This window comes from Sus scrofa, chromosome 14, assembly GCF_054392235.1.
Source record: "Sus scrofa isolate SSC_HxYL_T2T_F1_AM1 chromosome 14, Sscrofa_HxYL_maternal_Yorkshire_Landrace_v2.0, whole genome shotgun sequence".
In the NCBI taxonomy this organism is placed as follows: Eukaryota; Metazoa; Chordata; class Mammalia; order Artiodactyla; family Suidae; genus Sus; species Sus scrofa.
The window spans coordinates 144,216,356-144,236,466 of record NC_139396.1 but is presented as its reverse complement, the minus strand read 5'-3'; the positions used below and the strand labels follow the sequence as shown (position 1 = coordinate 144,236,466).

Sequence of the window (20,111 nt, the reverse complement as noted above, 5' to 3'; positions counted from 1 at the left end):
ACATTTTTTTTTCCTCATTTCCATTTCTGGCCCATTTCTTCTAGATCAAGTTTTTCTTGTAAGATCCATCTTCCTTGATTGAGCCATGGTAATTCAATCATTTTAAAGCTGGTTTCTTATTAAAGGTGGTCACAATTAACTTTTGCTTGCTTTTGTCATGTTTCCTTTTCCCCTGAAACTTGTGTTAAGAAGTTAGAGTGCGAGTGCCCGTTGTGGCTCTGTGGTTAGCAAACCCAACTAGCATCCATGAGGACTCAGGTTCGATCTCTGGCCTCACTCAGTGAGTTAAGGATCCAGCGTTGCTGTGAGCTGTGGTGTAGGTCGCAGACACAGCTCGGATCCCTCATTGCTTTGGCTCTGGTGTAGGCCGGCGGCTTCAGCTCTGATTCATCCCCTAGCCTGTGAACCTCCATATGCCTTGGATGTGACCCTAAAAAGACAAAAAAGAAGTTAGGATGCTTAGCATAGACTCACTATTCTGGCTTTTCTACCTTAAATCTCATATTGACAACTCCCTATATGTCAAATGATGCCTGGACTGCATCATTTTCTTCAATGAGTCCCTCTCTCTTTGGTGTCCCAGTCAAGATGATATTTCCTTCCGCCAAGGTCATTATCTTAGAAACATAGCTGATGACACAGGGGATGGGAAAATCATGGAGGATGTCTCACCCTCCTGTCGGAGTTCCCCACTGACCTTGAACCAGTGTTGTAGGTTATGAGGGTCAAAGATCTTCTCTTTGGGCAGGAACACTGATGGGGCAGGAGGCCATGGAGCTCTTGGTCAGAGTCCAGGGAAGCCCCTTCTTCTTGAAATTGTCCTACACATATCTGGCGGTCATGTCCAGACATAGGGCATAGCCAAGCCTACGCAGTGCAGGCTTTGAGAAGAGCTCTGGCTCACTCAGCACTGGGCTCCGCATCTCCCTGAGTGGTCCTTGAGATTCTTGCTCACACACACGATGCTCTTCCCCAACTCCCAGAAGCAGGACAATGGCCTGGTGGTAGCCACGCTCCTGCTCATGGCCCCCAGAGTCACACAAACTCGTCCTCTTGGGAGTCTCCGGTGGCTGCCTTAGGGCCCCCTGGCGTCTCAGGTCACCCACAGGTCCACACAGCATCTGGGCCTGAGGCCTACAGACTTTTTCTAAGAATAAATTTACCTATATTAAGCTGAGTAGTTGAAATTAGGAAAATAAAGGCAAACAGAAGCTCGTCCCTTAGAAAACATACCTAAGAGAAAACAGCAGACAAGGCAGGCTGCTGTATTCTGCTCTCCCTGCTCCATCTTCCCCCTACTGCCAATACTCAGGTGGCTAAAATATCCATCCCCATTCATAGAGAGTCTCACTTCCGGCTTGAACTCTCAGCTCCCTCATCAGGACTTAATATCCTAGCCATTTGCCCCACATCCCTGGTTCAGGTAACACCTGCCCATCATTCACTTAGCTCTTTCACAACCTCAACTAGGCTGTCACGTGTGCCGCTATCTAGCGGGATACCCCTGCGGTAACCTGGCTAGATAACAGTCCACAGTTACTCAATAAAAACATCATCTAGGTGTTTCAGTGAAAGCATCTGCAGGTGTAATTGAAGTCCATAGTCAGTTGACTTTAAGTAAGGGAGTTTATCCCAGATGATCTGGGATATCTGAATCAAGCAGTTGAAACCTTAAGAATGAGACTGAGGGTTCCAAGAAGCAGAAGGAATTCCACCTGTGGAAGCAAGTTCAGTCCAGCCTGTCCTCAGTGACCACCCACCTATGGACTTCAAACTCATCTAGCCAGACCCACAACTACGTGAGCCCCTTGCAATAATTCCTTTAATACATATGTCCTACTACCTCTGTTTATTTGGTTGAACCCTGACTGATACATATAAGATACATGCAATGAAGAATATTATCTTTCAACCTACTCACCTTCTTTTACTAAAATTTACTGGTCTTTTTGTTTGTTTGTTTGTTTTGTCTTTTTGCCATTTCTTGGGCCGCTCCCGTGGCATATGGAGGTTCCCAGGCTAGGGGTTGAATCGGAGCTGTGGCCAATGGCCTACACCACAGCCACAGCAACTCGGGATCTGAGCCGCTTCTGCAGCCTACACCACAGCTCACGGCAACGCTGGATCCTTAACCCACTGAGCAAGGCCAGGGATCAAACCCCACAACCTCATGGTTCCTAGTCGGATTCGTTAACCACTGAGCCAAGATGGGAACTCCATAAAATTTACTGTTTTGTATACAAAAATGTATGTCTACCATAAGTAGAACACCAGTACCACATGCCATAATGGAAGAAAATCATAGAGATAAATACAATAAAAGCTGAAGTCAGTGCCATTTCAGCTGGATGCTATTGCCTGTCAAAGGCTCTGCACTTGAAGCCCATCCTGCTAGTGTGAGAAAGAAAATGAGACAGTGGTGATTGGGTACTGGGATGTGTCTACATCAAGGGAATAGTCTTGGGGAGATGCTGATCAGAAGGACTGATAGAAAACTGAGAAGGGAATACACTTCTCACCAGGTGGTCCTTGTCATTTCATGCTACGTCTGCGTACACCCACCTGAAATCCTCTTCTGTGCAACCAGAAGTTTCTGTCCAGCACTTGCAGATACAACCCTGTAAATTGTGGAAGGATGGCCTGGGACACAGATCTCCTTCCTGGTGACCACTCAGTGTCTGGAGCAACTGGTCTTGGTTTAACTGCAGAAAGTTGCCAACTCCAATCATGAGGACAGTGGAATCAACCCACCTGCCTCATCTTTCCTTTGCACCTGAGAACAGAGCTCAGCAGGGCTCCCTAGGGATATCTTGGAGTGTCAAGTTCATGCACCTTCCCTGCTTCCTAAGGAACTCACGCTGTGCCTACCGGCTGTGCCACAGTTCTTTGGGGCAGATACACCATGTACAGTAATCAGATTCACAGCACACAGCAGAGCTCTTTTCTCAGCCCCTGCCTGTGTCACTGGGTTCCTTCTTATTTGACAACTGAGCCCAATTGCTCACCAGTAATCTGCAGGAATCCAAGCCAGCAGAAAGGCACAGGAGGTGATCCTGAGATGGGGACTGTAATATATTTGGTCAGGCCCCAAATATGCCAAATAATGGAAGGGAAATGGGGTGAGGGTTCAAATTCCAGCTCTGGCACTTCCCAATGGGGAGATCTTAGACCAAATAACACCAATTCACTGAGCCCCAGTCTCTTCATCTGTGAAGCAGACCCAATAATAGAACTGAGGTAGATGCCTGATATTTTGTCTTCTTTGTATTAAAGGGTCCAATTTGGGGGGTGAATACCATCAATTGCCACATTTAGTCCATATGCTATGGATGGGATGAATCTTACTTCTACCCCCACTACCCCCTGGGGCCCACACATGACCCAGCTCCAGCCACTCAATGTCACCTACCTTCCTGGTTCAAGTTTGTGAGCTACCCTTGGAACATGCAACCAAAGGTAATCCACTCAGAGTGAATGCTGGAGCCACTGAACAAAAGCACTTTCTTTCTACCTGGGTCTTCAGGCTGGGACGATAGAAGCCAGAGCCACTGGTGGCCATGCACCCCATAGAGAGTTTCTACTGAGAACAAGGTCAATACAGAGGAAAGCAAAGCAGTATTCGGAGAGAGAGGTCCAATAATATCATTTGCACCTGGATCCAGACAGGCCTAAAGCTACTCAGACTTATCCCAAAGACTTTTTTCAGGTACATCATCCAATAAAACTAGCTTGGACATTGAAGAGAGCTGATTGGAGTCACTCACTTGCATCCTCACTAGGTAACTATGCCACCTAAGAGGGTATGAAGATCAAATGAGATGCTATAAAACCTGAGCACAATTTGATGCATAGTAAGCACCTGATAAATGCTAGCTGTGGTTTTGGAGGGTCTAGATGCAAATAAGGCACCTAACGTACTTCTCTGGTTGCTTACACAGTGTGAGCACTTATGCAATACTGACAGTTGTTACTTCTCCATGGTAACAACCCTAAGCATCAGTTCATTCACCCAGCAGTTCACCCAGCAGTTCAACCAGTCAGCAGGCGCACATAAGCATATTGCCAAAACCCCATATTTTAGGTTCCAGAGATAAAAAGTTAATAAACCAAAAAACTGGTTATTGTAAGTACCAAAGCTCATGGTAGTCACCACTCACCTCTCTGTGGCTTGGTGGACCTTGGCCAAGCCATTCAAATGGGAAAATCATTTCGCTACTAAGTCGAGATAAGCTCTAAACAATAACCATGAAGATCCTGCAGAAGCTGAACTTTTCCAAAAGGAAAAAAGGGGCCAAGGGAAAGATTCATCTTGTTTCTAAAATCCATATTTAGATGCTGCCAAGAGTTAGGCATGACACACAACCCCACTACATCTTGATGACAAGAAAGATTTAATAATGACTTTTTCTAAGGTTGACATACTTAACTATTCTTCCAAAAATACCAATGAAGAGGGGAGAGGGGGGAACAGATGGAAAGTGACAAAATGTGTCAATTGCCCACATCATTTCACAACACCAGCAGTCAGAAGGAGAAGTGGTTCAGCAAGTGATGGAACTGCCATCTTTGGATCCAGCTGCCACTGGCAGATTTCATCTGTACCTGCTGCAGACAAGCCCCGTGCTCTAAAAGATTTTTTTTTTAATATGATAAGAGAAAGCATTATGGAATGAATGTTGCTGGATAAACTCTTTCAAAATAATCTTTTGAAGGCTTCTGAATTTTTCCAAGGTCTATGTCACTGGCAGGCAACTTACGACATTGGTTCATCTTATTGAGTAAGGGCAGGAGGGAGGTTAGAAATGAACACTTACTGAGTCGCTACCATATAAACCCTCTCCTTTAATCCCCACCCCTACCCGTAAGATAATTAATAACCTCACTGTAAAGATCTTGAGTTCAAAATATTTAAGCAATTAAGGTCACACTAAAAATGACAAGGACAGATAAGTCAGACTCCAAAATTTGTATGCTCAATACTACTGCCCACCTGTGATTCTTTTTCCTCTCCTGTTCTTCTTTTATTCCTTCTCTATAAGAACTGGAGCTCAAAAGGACACAGGAAAAAAAGGAAGGGTCCTCAAAAGGAGCACAAAGCCTGAGATAAGCACTATTTGAATGGCTCTCCTCTATTTTCATCTTTCAACACTTTGAAAGCCATGAGGAGTCTATGCCAGTTAGAACTTTCCAATCAAGCAAAATCTAAGAAACAGGAGAATGAACTCAAAGTTACAATAATAATTACTAACTTTTTTCAACTAGGTGCTTACCACCTGCCAGGTGCTTTTTTTTTTTAACCATTTCCTTTATATTACCTCCGAGCATCTCCATATGAGGTAGGTACTACTAGCATCTCCACCCTACAGACGAGTATAAGGCCCAAAGAGGTAAAGCCAGGTGACCAGGATCACCCAGCTAATAAGTGGTACAAACCAGAGCAGCTGGCTCTGGAGCCCATGTGGAAACCCACCACGTGAGCCCTGATGAGTAAACCTATTCCATAAACTACATTCATCCAAGACCTGCAGCCCATCTGGACAAGAGGGCTTTGCCTGAAGAAACAGAGTCCAGCAAAGGAGAGGAGATGTGGAGTTGCCCATGACCGCTCCAAACAGAATAAACCAGTGTCAGGATGAGGAAGGGGCTTCTCATAGAGCTGCCCATCAAGCCATCCCTCTGCCCAGGCCCCAAAGATTCATGTGAAACTTGGTGGTGAAAGGTCAAATAACAGAGCCATTAAAATGAAAACCACAGGAACCCTATGCAAATTCAGTAGCTTCTGTAGTCAGCCCTGGATGCAGACATTGTCCTTCATCTCCTGGGTGCTGGTCAGCTGGGCATATATGGCAGACGGCAGGGGCAGTCAGAAAACAGGAGGCAGAGCTGCTGCTGCTGCTGACATCCCTGAGATGGGAAAACTAGAGTGGCAGAAACAGCAGATGCTCTAGGTTGCCAAGAGGAGGCAGACCTGTTCATGAGTCCTTGGAGGGGGGCTGGGGGCTAAAGTCTCCATTGAACATGTGAGGCAGAGACAAATTCTTATTTTGTCCCTATCGTCAAGACCCTCCCTTTACCCTGGGTTGGTATAATCAGGAAAGTGCAGTGATCTTTATTCAGAAAAAAATAAATAAAAATTTAAAAAAACAAATCAAACATCAGACAGGTACATATATGTACATGTACACACATCTGGGGTTTGTATGTGGGTATGCGTATAGACACATGTGTACCGATGTTTCATTTATAATTTTAAGTACTTCCAATTTCTTCTCCCCTGACTCACTGAGTTGTTTGAAAAAGTAGAGAAGAAACTCTTAACCCTTGTGGTGATTTCTTCAGTTTTCTGAACAGAGAGCTTCTTAGGAGAGTCATTCAGGGAAGAACCACTTAGAGCACCTCTGGAACTCAACTCATAACCTGCATCTTGCCTGTTTTCAAGATTCTGCAGCACCCCCCATCCCCAGTCCTACAGCCTCTCCCTCTACATCACGAGTGCTATTCCTTCAGTCCTCAGGAGGTCCTGCTTCATCTCCCCACCCCGCTTGTAAATCCCTTTGGCTAAGGATGGGCTCACCCTATTTTGCTCGCATCTCAGCACCCAGCCAACAGCAATGAGCCCTCAAATCTTTACTCAACATGTGGAAGTTGAGACTTGAGAAGCAGAGCCTCTGGTATCAGCTCTCTTTCCCTGTCATCCTGTTCTCGCCTGCTTCACCCCTGAGAGCCATAGTCTCCGATTTTTCTGGAATGATTTGCGGAGATGCTGTGAGCTAGAAACCAAGCCAAGTCAGAGAAGCAGCATTGAAAGGTGCCATGAATGTCTCTTGTTCTCTGGTTCATTCAGCAAATGTTAATTGAGTACTTAGAGAATGCCAGGCAATTCTTAAACCCTGGTGGAAGGTCAAGCAATAAGATTAGCTTATTTCCGCAGCTGTCAATCTCTTCTTTTTTTGTACACTTTTAAATCATTAGAAATCTCATTCACATACTGAATCAAAATCTTTCTCCTGATAACATGTCCTTTGATTTGGATATTAGTTTAAACTGTATTGAAATTAAACTATGAGGATTTACCCGTCAAAACAAAACCTAAAAGGCATTGGAAAAAACACATAGGTAAACCTGTAATCTTAGGAGAAAAATCTGAGAGATTTTTCTAGATATGACACAAAAGGAAAAATTAAATAAAATTGTTGATGGCTTAAAAATTAAATAAGAGTTCCCCTTGTGGCTCAGCAGTAACAAACTAATATCCATGAGGATGCAGGTTCGATCCCTGGCCTTGCTCAGTGGGTTAAGGATCTGATGTTGCTGTGAGCTATGGTGTAGGTCACAGATGTGGCTGAGATCTGGTATTGCTATGGCTGTGGCATAGGCCGGCAGCTATAACTCAGATTCAACTCCTAGCCTGGGAACTTCCATATGCCACACCTGCAGCCCTAAAAATTAAATAAATAAAAATTTTAATAAAAAATAAAAATTAAATTAAAAATTTATGGATTTGGCAATATACAATTTTGAAATATGCATATGCTAAATCAAAGGCAAGAAACAAACTGAAAAGAAATATTTGCAACCAAGATGGCAAATAAATACCTAATAACCTTAACATTAAAAACTTATTGTCAGTAAACAAAAGATAATGCAGGCAGAAAAAAAAATGGGCAAAAGACACAAATAGGCAATTTTAAAAAAGATTTAAAAGGCCAAATATGGGAGCTCCCCCTGTGGTACAGGAGGTTAAGGACCTAGCATTGTCTCTGAGGCAGTGCGAGTTCAATCCCATCCCTGGCCTGGCACAGTGGGTTAAAGAGCTGTGGTGTAGGTCACATCTGCAGCTTAGATTTGATCCCTGGCTTGGGAACTTCCATATGCTGCGGATGTGGCTGAAAAAGGGGGAAAAAAGGCCAAGTATGAAAGAAAAAATATTTAACTTCACTGATAATCCAAAACAGACAAAAATTAAAACAAGAACCACATTTCACCTATCAATCTGGCAAGAGGTTTTTTTATCATAATACCCAATATGAGGGAGAATGTGGGGAAATACAACACAGGTACTAAAAGAAAAATTCGGTCACGCACAGCAAAAACAACAAAATAAAACCCTTTAAAATGTTCACAATCCTTTAAATCCTAGAACTTCCACTTCTAAGACGTTTATATTACAGAAATACCCAAGAGTGTATACCAAAATTTATGTCCAAGGCTGTTCATTCCAGCATTCACTGTATTAGAGAAAAGTTGAGGGGAGAAATGTGCAAAATACAATTTTGTAAAAAAAACTATGGTAAATCCTTAGAATGTTTGCAAAACTTGAAAATGGTGTTACAGAAAAATATATAATGACTTTGAAAGATGTTCATAACAGTTAGCGATTAAGCCGGTTTTCAAGCTATGTTCTTCCAAAAATTATATTTTTATATATACACGTATATATGTGTATGTATATATTATACGTAATATATAATTATGAAAAAAATTAAGGAAAAAATTGGTTATAGTGCAATGGGTTAACAGATAATTGTGAGAGATAGAATTAAGGGTAATTACCTACTATCACCATCTTCTTCCTCTCCCTCTCTCTCTGCTCTGTAATTTTCTAAATTTTTTTGTGGTGAATATGAGTTTCTTTCCTAATCAATAAATTTTGTATTTAAGCTAAGACTACACTCAGAGTTTTGAGAATCTCTACTATATAATTAGTCTATATTACATCTTTCAAAAAAAAATAAAGCCCAGGGAATGTTTCCCCCTTTGGGGACATAAATGTCATCTTTTTGTTTTTATCCCTGCAGAATGTCACTCATTTCTGACTTCTTGCCTGCAGAGGTCCTCTCCACTCCTGTTACTGCCATGGATACCTTAGCTTTCTGGCGTACCTTTGGGAAATTTAACATGCATGCTTTCTCTTCCCTTCTCCCTTCCTCATGGGCACAAAACTGAGGATGGGTCACTGTGGGTTCATTTCGCCCCTCTAATCCTGCATGGGTAGTGGGTCTTGAAGGATGAGAGACGGGGCAATTTGCCACGTCAACCCTTAAGATCGACAGGGAGCAGAACGGCAGAGGAGGGGAAATGGCATCAAAGCAGAGAGATTATATGGAGGAGCCAGAGAAAAACATTCTGCCTGCAATCTGATTACAGAGCCAAAGAAATAAAACCTCTGGGGCCAGCTCTCCTGGCCGGCTGCCTCATCTGCAGACCCAGGCACTGTGGGCGACCCACTCTGCATCACTCACTTAAATGGCAACGACATCTGACAAACAGAGCACTGAGCCATGGCCCCGTGTGTCCCTAATGTGGTTAGAGTTGGAGAAATTATTCATCAGAGAATATACTAAAGCGTTTAGTGTCCCCTGGATGCATTAGGGGCAAGTTCTGTCGGCCTCTGAGAAGCACCTCTGTGTGTTTATCCTGAAAACCCCTGAGCTGGCTCCACGTGCATGCCCTCATTACTCATCTCCATGACTCACAGCCCCATGGCCTTATCACAGCCCCTTGTCTCCCTTCCCTCCCTCCCAGGGCTCTTTGGAGCCACCTGCCTCCTCATTCCCTAAGAGCCACAATCTCCAGCGAAGATGCAAAGGGCTCCCACTTGCTGTCCTCACCTTCATCCTCCCACGACCCCCGCCTGCCCCAACCAGTCCCTGCTCACTAGCATCTCCATCTATCCTTCCTGTCCTTCCTGGCCTGGCTAAGCCCCCTTCTCTAGATATATTCCCACCTCTCCATATAGAAAGTATGTTTCCTCTCAAGTGCTCATAGAGCACTTTTTGTTTTGTTTTCGTTTTGGTTTTTTTTTTTTTACTTCCCCAATACATTATTTTTTTTCCTACGGTACAGCATGGTGACCCAGTTACACATGCATGTGTACATTCTTTATTCTCACAGTATCATGCCCCATCGTAAGTGACTAGAAATTGTTCCCAGTGCTATACAGCAGGATCTCATTGCTAATCCATTCCAAAGACAATAGTCTGCATCTATTAACCCCAAGCTCCCAATCCATCCCACTCCCTCTCCCTCCGCCTTGGCAACCACAAGTCTATTCTCCAAGTTCATGATTTTCTTTCCTGTGGAAAGTTTCATTTGTGCCCTATATTAGATTCCAGATATAAGTGATATCATATGGTGTTTGTTTTTCTCTTTCTGACTTACTTCTCTCAGGATGAGAGTCTCTAGTTCCATCCATGTTGCTGCAAATGACATTATTTTGTTCTTTTTGATGGCTGAGTAGTATTCCATTGCATATATGTACCACATCTTCCTAATGCAATCATCTGTCAATGGACATTTGGGTTGTTTCCAGGTCTTGGCTATTGTGAAGAGAGCTGCAATGAACATGCGGGTGCATGTGTCTTTTTTAAGGAAAGTTTTGTCTGGATATATGCTCAAGAGTGGGATTGCTGGGTCATGTGGTAGTTCTATGTATTATTTTCTAAGGTACCTCCATACTTTTCTCCACAGTGGTTGTGAACTTCCCATGTGGCTCACTTTAATTTTTGATTGAGTTATATTTTATGTACAATATTATATGGTACAATATAGTAATTCACAACTTTGAAAGGTTATTATAATCTCCATTTATGGTTATTATAAAATACTGGCTATATTCCCTTTATTTTATAGCTAATAGTATGTACCTCCCACTCCTCTAGCTCTATATTACTTCCACCCTTCTCTCCCATGGGTAAGCACTTGTTTGTTCTCCATATCCGTATGTCTGCACCTTTTTGGTTATATTCACTAGTTTGTTGTACTTTTTTTTGGTTCCACATATAAGTGATATCATACAGTATTTGTCTTTCTCTGTCAGACTTACTTCATTTATCATAATACCCTCCAAGTCCATCCATGTTTTTGCAAATGGCAAAAAAAAAAATAAATCCCTCTTTTTATGGCTGAGTAATATTCCATTCTACATATACCACATCTTTTTCCATTCATCTGTTGATGGACACAATCATAAATAATGCTGCTATGAACACTGGGGTACATGTATCTTCTCAAATTACTGGGGGTGGTTCAGATATATGTGCAGGAGTGGAATTGCTGGGTCATATGGCAGTTCTATTTTTAGTTTTTTAAGAAATCTCGGAGTTCCCGTCGTGGCGCAGTGGTTAACGAATCCGACTAGGAACCATGAGGTTGCGGGTTCAGTCCCTGCCCTTGCTCAGTGGGTTAACGATCTGGCGTTGCCGTGAGCTGTGGTGTAGGTTGCAGACGCGGCTCGGATCCTGCGTTGCTGTGGCTCTGGCGTAGGCCGGTGGCTACAGCTCCGATTCAACCCCTAGCCTGGGAACCTCCATATGCCGCGGGAGCGGCCCAAGAAATAGCAACAACAAAAAGACAAAAGACAAAAAAAAAAAAAAAAAAAAGAAATCTCTATACTGTTTCCCACAGTGGCTGCATCAATTTACATTCCCACCACAGGGCATTTTCTTTCCTTTCCCTGCAGCATTTCTCAAACAAGCATGTAAGGTTAGTAGAGGGGTAAGTGGGTAGAAAGATGTTGTAAGGGAGATTGTCAGATCCTACAGGGAGGAAAGACCACCCCTCCTTCTCTTTTATGCTTTACATTCAGCATAAAAACAGGTACATGGCTTTGGTGTGCACTGGCTGGGGTTTCCTGTGCTCTGACTTCCTGTGAAAAAGAATGGTTTACCATCATTTCCAACAACCATTATCAAACACTTACCTACCTAGTATTCTGAAGTCTGGGGTTAGGAAATCTCTACCAAAAATCTCTTTATAATTACAGCATTATTATCATCATTAATAGTAGTAATCACCTTCATTTACTATGCACCTGCTACAAACCAGGCCCTGTTCTATGTACTGTTTCTAATCATTACAATAACACCTCAAGGTAAATCCTAAGTCCATGCTAGAAATGGGAAAATTAAGGCAAAGAAAGATACAGTGACTTGCCTGTAAGTCTAAGGCAAGGAAGGTCTAATTACTCAAAATTTGTAAGGAGGTCAGAATTTAAACCTGGGATCTAATTCCATGTTCCTCTTCTCTCCACTATTCAGTGTTTTCTGGTAAACTTGAAGACTTGCTGCAGATTGTGAAGGAAGCTATACTTAGGAATTTGTACTAGGGGGAGAACAATGTCATTGTCAAGAACAGGATGCTGCTGCCAGGTATACTGGGTTTAAATTCTAACTCTAGGATGACCGGCTGTGAGACCTTGTTCAAGGTACTCGTGGCTGAGTTTTCTCATCCGTGAAATGGCAAGTTGGCTCAATGAAATCCTAGCTATTGCAGTACTGTGTGCCAAGCATGTTAACAGCAATGAGCTCATTAACCACTATGAACAGTGCAATGAGAAAGGCATAATCAACTTGGAAGGGAGACTTCTGAGGAGAAGGATGGGAAAGAGTTTTGAAAACACCACAATTTGAGAGATCCCTCAGAACAAAATGTTTTAAATCCAAAAATATCATGTAGGTAATTTGGAAATCATTATATGATTGATGGAATGCTTATGATGAACACATTTTCAGAGACATCAGGTTTACCAGTTGTCCTGGAAATCTGGGAAAGATTTGTTAGGGCATGAGAAGTAGGTAGAAGGGAGCCCTGTGCTTTTAGTAACTCATTTAAAATCTTCCTTCAACAGTTTCTTAATGCCAGTAGGTAAAAGTACAATGCCTGAGCCTGCCCTTTATGAAACATATCAAGTTAGCCTCAGGCCAAATTACCAGTCTTGTCAACTCACACCCTAATCTTCCATTTCTGCATATCACAAGCTTCTACTCATCCTTCAAAACCCCACTCTAATGTCCCCTGTTCAGCAGAGCCTTCCTTGATTTCTAGATGGAGAGATCATTGTTTCTCCATCCTTGTTACTGTGATCCTTTTTTGCATCTCTCTACTGCAGTACTTCTTAACATTGTGTGCACATTAAAGGCTTATGTATCTGCCTCCACTATTGGTCATGAATAGTGAGCTGGTCAAGGGCTGGAGTCATGTCCTGGTCATCTTCCACCTTTGTATCCCTGGCACCTACACATATCAAGTACCAGGTAAATATTTTTGAGTGCCCACATAAATTAATAAATAACTTTCAATGTTAGTGAAAAAAAATCACTCCAGCAAACCAGAATTTTTTTCCATCTTAAAAAACAGTAGTTCCCTCATCCTCATCATCCTCAAGGTCATTAGGATCCTAGAAATACAGCCTGCATCACTGAGAAGTTTTTAGACCCTTCATGGAGGATATTGTACTGTTCTCCTATAAAATCAGTATCAGTCAAAAGGCTTTCTTAGAGGTCTTAGATATACCTACCTTCTTTTCGCAGTCACTCTGCTATGAGATGGCAAAAGCACAAGGACAATTCAAAGGTTGATTTATTGCTTTTGCAGGAACAGCACATAGTAGGCCCCCTGATAAATTAGTGCAGCATGGTGAGTATTTATGGTGAAAGGCAGAGCTCCTATGGTGCCAGCTTGGAAGTCAACACAATTTCCTCAGTTAGGAAGAAACAGGTGGTTTTGCAAGGAGGAAAAACATTTAGAAGATCCTGGTGTAAGTCCTAGCTCTGCCATGTAGCAGCTGGGTGACTCTGAGCAAGTCCCTTGCCTTGTTGTGGGGATGCTGCAAAATTAGTACAGGAGAAAGTACCTGAGCACAGGCCTGACAGGGTGGTCCATGGGCATCTGTAGGATATGAACATGGTTATGTAGCTTTGCTCAACTTTTTTCCAGACCTTCAGCTTCAGGACCCAGAACTGTATTTGTGTCCATCGACCAGCATCCAAAATAAGAGATGAAGAAAGACTGACCTTTTGGAAGAAAAGGTGCTTTATCCAATTGGACCAGAAGTGGGGCTAAGATAAAGCATCAGGGAAAACCATCAGGCACACACCCCAGCTTCTGAGTATGATACCAGAGACAAATTCAGAGAAACACCCAGTTTATTCTGGCTCTGTAAAACTTGACAAGGCTTCCCTAGGGAATTATTTATGATTTGCGTCCAACTTTATGTCATGTACATTATTAAATATACATTGGCTTCACTTGGCTATACGCCAGTATGCATGCTGCATCTTTATAATGTGTTGCTTATTTGCTGGAGTCAAGAAGTTCCTATTTTTAAAAATTGAAGGATATGTTGGCTCCTATTCTTATTCAAATTATGACCAAAGAAAGGGCAACTTTTAAATTATTTGGATGTACCCATTCATATGGTAATTAACAAACCAAAAGAATATAAAATAACAAGTGTTGGTGAGGATATGGAGAAATTAGAATCCTTGTCCATTGCTAGGGGACTTTAGGATGGTACAGCCATTGTGGGAAACACCATGACAGTTCCTCAAAAAGTTAAACATAGAAATACCATATAATTCAGCAGTTCCATTTCTAGATATATACCTGAAAGAATTAAAAACAGGAGCTGAAACAGATACTTATACACCAATATTCATAGCAGCATTATCCACAGGAGCCAAAAGGTGATAGATATTTCCCCAAAATATCTATCAAAAGATGAATGAATAAACAATATGTAGTATATGCATACAATAGAATATGATTCAGTCTTTAAAATGAAGGAAATTCTGATATAATGCTACAACATGGATGAACTTTGAAAGCATGATGCTAAGTGAAGTAAGGCAGACATAAAAGGATAAATATTGCACAATCCTACTTCAATGAGGTAACCAGAATAGCCAAATTCCTACAGGCAGAAAGTAGAATGATGGCAATGAGGGGTACGGAGAAAGAGCCCATGGGGAAATATTGTTTAATGGGTACAGAATTTGTTTGGCATGATGAAAAGGTCATCATTAGTGATGATGGCTGTACAACATTGTGAATACACTTAATATCACTGAATTCTACACTTAAAAGTGATTAAAACAGCAAATTTTCTGCTGTCTACTTGATCACCATTTTTAAAAGCGTTATAAGGCATATGGAATCCATTTCAGTTAGCCGGTGATTGGAATGGTTCTCAATTTCTCCTTAATCGTGTCAGTATAATAGCTGGCAAACTGGCAATGGGGGGAACTCCCCAAGTTGGCCAACTTTAGTGCCTATCTGGAGACCTGCATTTGGAAGGATCCTGAAGGGACACTATTGTCAATTCCTCCTCTTGAATGTCCAAAACCCTGCCAACAGGGCTGGCAAAACGTCCAAGGAGGCCATTCCTTCCAGAGCCTGGGACTCCCCGCAGGTCTTTGACCAAAAACAAGCCTACCCTATCTTCCTGTTCTGGGCTTCCATATCTGGTCACCAAAATGACTAGCCAGGACTCCTCAGAATCCAGTTAGGTAACCAGAACTAATTCAACAAACTTGTGATATAGACTTAATAGCTTAAGAGTCTACCTCTCCCAGAAAACATATTTGCATTTTCATTGGGTTTTCTGGAGACAACAGTTTAAACTGAAAGAGCAAATACAAATCCGTTCTCTCCACAAATATCTGTTGCCATGGGACACACAGTGACACAGCAACAGAATACTTTTCCTTTGAAGGATGCACAGGTCACATGTTGCAGGTTGCTGTAGTTAAGGCTCGAGTTCACCTGCCCCAAAGGAAAGAACAGAACGCTGGATGCTACAGAGAGAGAACCAAGGATACCTCTGTTTTGTGCCCATCTCAGCCTATGGATAGAGATGCTAGAAATGCCAGGGGGTACTCACTTGGGCCAGAGTTCCCCATACAGAACCAATATTGTGGCTGGACCAGCCTTTGTGGTTCTGGTTATAAGTGCAAGATGCCCTCAGCAATAATCTTCAGGAAACTTTGAAAGGCAGGGTTTGTAACTCATGAGTCTTGGAAGGTACTTAGCACGCTACCTGGGGCCACATGGCGAGGTCTTCTCGGGGTGGATGTAGCTGGGTTCTGCCTCTATTGGGATTGAGGGTGGGAGCCTAGGGTTTCACAAGTTCACTCTTTATTGGTGAATTTGAAACATAAGCGTTAAAGTTCAGAAAGAAAAGGGAAAAAAGTGGGCAACCAGATATCTAAGGCAACTAAAGACCTCTGAAACAAAGGAACTTGGTGGAGGTGGCGGAAAGCAGCTGGGTCTTTATGTGGTCGTGATGCTGGCAATGTGTTTATTCAGCATGTTTATTCAAGACAGCCATCTTTGAAGCGGATGCCTGAACCATCCAAGCTTAAATCAAGCACTCACCTTACAAAAAGAAAATCCAGAGGTGAGGGTTTGGCTCTACACTCCCCAAACCTCTAAGCATGGATCCTCTTGCTGGTGAAGGAGACCCCTGTGCTGCGTTCTCTCTGGGGGCCTTTTCAAATCTAAATTGCACTGATTATCCTCTGCTATGATATTCAACAGCCCAGCTCCAACCGCACTAGCCTCTCAGGTTTCTCACCTGAGCCACAATCCAAACAGAGGGCTTGATGAGGAAATAACACTGCCTTCCTGCCCAGTTAATCCCATAGGTTGCTTAAATAAGGGCAAGGCCAGTGCAGTTTTCATCCTTGGGTGTTTGTGGTTATTGGATTACCCCCCAGGGTCCAGCTAAATTCCATTAACTCAAAGCTGGACCTTTGAAACAGACTGGAATTCATCCCCAAATGAGCTGGAGCAGGGCCCAAGAAGCAGCTTGTTTTTGCTGTAGGCAGGATGAGCACCCCAAAATGGCTTCAGACCAAGGAGTGAAGGGGTTGATCCCTGAAGGAGTCAGGAAAGAACAGGGGTTCAGGGAGAAGGAGCCCTGGCAAGCTGCCCCACCTCTCCCAGCTCTCCTGGGCAGCTCGAGCTACACCCTCCAGGACCAGCAATTCTAGCACAAAAGGGTAAAGATTCTGAGCATAAGTGGGGAAGAAAGGACCCAAGGGGAAACTTGGACTCAAGGCAAGCCTCCCATGGCCAGCTCAGCTGACAGAATAACCCGCTCAAGAGCATCAGAGCCACTGTCCCACCCCCACAAGCACTTATGGTGGGTCCAGCATGTGCTATACACTGCATGGACATTATCTCTTAATTTTCAAGTGAAACAGAAATTATTCTCTCTTCTTTGTAAGAGATGGGACTAAAACACAAGGATGTAAACTGACCATGCAAGAAAGCCAATGTGTATATCGCCTCTCAGTGCCCCTCAAAATAGACATTCTTTAAAGGTTCAGTTCACAGAATGCCTTTCACACACCGTGCATGAAGCCTTCCTTATTTTCCTAATGAGAGGAAGGTGCCTCTCCACAGTCCCCCCCCCGCCCCCCGGCTAGGAAAGCACTCTCCTGGCCTCCATCCTTGGAACAGATGTGAATACACTTGAGGCCCTTCTGGACTGGAAGTACCAGGCTCGTGTGTTTTGTCTTTCCTGGATCCCAAGTGAGCTGAGCCTGAGGCTGGAGCCGGATACCCACAATGCCACGTGGGTGACACAAGAGGAGACCATCACAACACAAGATGTTGTGCAGCATGTTCCTTCCCAGGATGCAGACATTGAAAGGACCTCCAGTCACCAGATCCCCATCCTCCAGGCCCGGAGGGACAGCAGGGCTGTCTCTTGCCCACTGTCTAGAACTAACACTGAGGGCAGACCTTGCAGTGTGTTAGTCCCATGTATTCTCTTGGTCTTATGGAGTCATTTGCCTTGAAAATATCCAACAGCTGTGCATTCCACAGTCGATTGTACATTAATCATGCATCACAGGGGAAAGTGCCATCATTGCTTCCCAATCTGCAAACACACACGGGCACCCAGCTTCTGAGCTGCTGGGGAATAGAGACAGGCCTCCAAATTCCAGCTGGCCCCTCTCTGTGTGCTGTAAAGCCTCAGACATCTGGCTAGAAGGATTGGCAAATGCACAGTCCCTTGGCTGGGGAGTACATGATTATATAAGGGTTTGGCGCCCTCTCACAAAGCCAGGCTCACACTGTCCAGCCCAGCGATGGTCTAAGGGTGCCCACCTCATCCCTTTCCCTTCTCCCTCTACTTTCTTTCCATCTCTGTCTCTCTCTCATAGTCTGTCCCTCTCTGTGTCTGTCTCTCTGTCCCTCTGTCTCTCTCTTCTTCCAACAATCAGGACAGTACATGTTAAAAAGAACTTGACTCACAATATTCATTTAAAAACAACACTTCCTGCAGCATAGCACAAAGAACTCTATCCAATCACTTGTGATGGAACATGATGGTGGATAATGTGAGAAAAAGTATATATATATATGAATGACTGGGTCACTTTGCTGTACAGCAGAAATTGACAGAACATTGTAAATCAACTATAATTAAAAAAAAATTTAAACAGCGTGTTCTCTCTGTAGAAGGCCTACTAGGCATCAGGCACTGCTCTAAGCCTCATGAACACCCTGCAAGCTGAGCTTGTTCCCTATCCACCAACAAAGAAGCTAAAGCAACTGGAAAAGAAATGACTTTCCCAAGTCACACAGCTTGAAAGTGGCAGAGCCAGGATTGAAGCCCTGATCTGATTCATTCTCTCATCACTTTTTTTGCCATTCCCACAATCCTCTGAGGTCCTCCTGCCACTGCTATTACCTGGTCAGGATCTCCAAGACCGGAAATAAAAATGACTCACCGGGGCGGCCAGGCCAGCTCAAAGGGGAGCAGGGGACAGGAGCGCACGGGGGATGGGGAGGGCCATCAGAACGGGAGGAGCCTGGGAGGAAGCTTATGCAGAAGGAAACTGTTTGTTATGAAACGTTTAATTGTTGCACTTGGGGGTAATTTATTATCAGGGAAATTAAGTGATTCCATTAGCCTCCTGTCGCTTTCCAAAATAAATCTGTCAGAGTGGGGTGAGGGGGGAACAAGGAGATGAGAACTGCTCTGTTTTAATTTGTTTTTCTGCTGTTTGCCAAATGGAGGTCCAGGCTCCATTTATCTATGGGAAGGGAGTTGGCGATGGTCCTGAGTGAGCCTCTCTGCTACATTCAGCCCCTCTGCAGCCACATTTCCATATCAGAACAAAAACGCGCCCAGCTTGGGAAAATGGGGCAAGCGCCCAGTCAAGGCGGAAGGAGCCCAGAGGCCAGGGAGCTGGGGCCAATTCTGCCAGCCACTGACGCTGGGCCCTCGGGCAACTCCCTTCCAGGTTCAGAAATGAGATTCACAAATGGCCCTGCCCTCCCTCTCCCCTCCACCATCTTCAAAGCACCTGCTGATTCAAACTCCCAATAATCCTTGCGCCTTAGCACAACATTTGGCCGATGATAAAAGCGCAATCAATGGCACTGGCCTCCTTCTCTCCCGAAGACCAGGCACTATTTCTTTTTGTCTTTTTTTTTTGCTATTTCTTGGGCCACTCCCATGGCATATGGAGATTCCCAGGCCAGGGGTTGAATCGGAGCTGTAGCCACCGGCCTACGCCAGAGCCACAGCAACGCGGGATCCGAGCCGCGTCTGCAACCTACACCACAGCTCACGGCAACGCCGGATCCTTAACCCACTGAGCAAGGCCAGGGACCGAACCCGCAACCTCATGGTTCCTAGTCGGATTCGTTAACCACTGCGCCACGACGGGAACTCCCACCAGGCACTATTTCTACCTGTGCCTAACAGATGTGGTCCTGGGGGAGCCCGTGGCTGAGCCAGAGCAGGGAACCAGCTCTGAGTCCTCCGCCCGCGTTCCACACCCCTGCCCTGCACAGTCATCTTTTCCCCTGTGGGGGAAGAGAACACTACTACCGGAGCCTCCATCGTCCACATCACAGCAAAGTCAAGTCCTGTCTCCCTGGACTGTGAGCAGTTGAAGGCAAGGCCCTATTGCTCTCTTCCTTATCTCTGAACAAGTCCAGAGCCTCACCAAATGCAAAGGTGCGTTATGCTCTTTGTATTCCCTGTGCTGGGCACCCAGCAGGACCCCAATATATATTCGTTGAATTAATTGATCTCTCTGTAATACGAAATTTCCTCATTTAGCTGAATGGATAACCAGATCTTAATCACGGGAGAGGGAACTGCTTTTCTCATGGAAAATCTAAATATCTAGAAAGGGGAGAGCTGATGGCAATTATGCTTCTCTGCCCAAGAGCTCCGATTTACTCAACAACCCATCATGGCTCCAAGGAGATGAATGCCACCAACTGATAAGGGTGCCAGAGGCCATGGTGACAGAGATCTGTCTTTCCCTGCTGCCCAGCCCTGGCCGTGGACCCAGGGAGCT

The 20,111-nt window shown here is 44.0% G+C and overlaps 1 protein-coding gene across 1 annotated transcript; it reads right to left on the bottom strand.

Annotated features, from left to right (window-relative positions):
- Positions 1 to 473: 473 nt before the first annotated feature.
- Positions 474 to 1,024, bottom strand: LOC110256733 (FAH domain containing oxaloacetate decarboxylase 1). The gene is given in 4 exon segments (XM_021073219.2): positions 474 to 649; positions 652 to 752; positions 754 to 931; positions 934 to 1,024. Coding segments are annotated over 4 exon segments (546 nt in total).
- Positions 1,025 to 20,111: the final 19,087 nt, after the last annotated feature.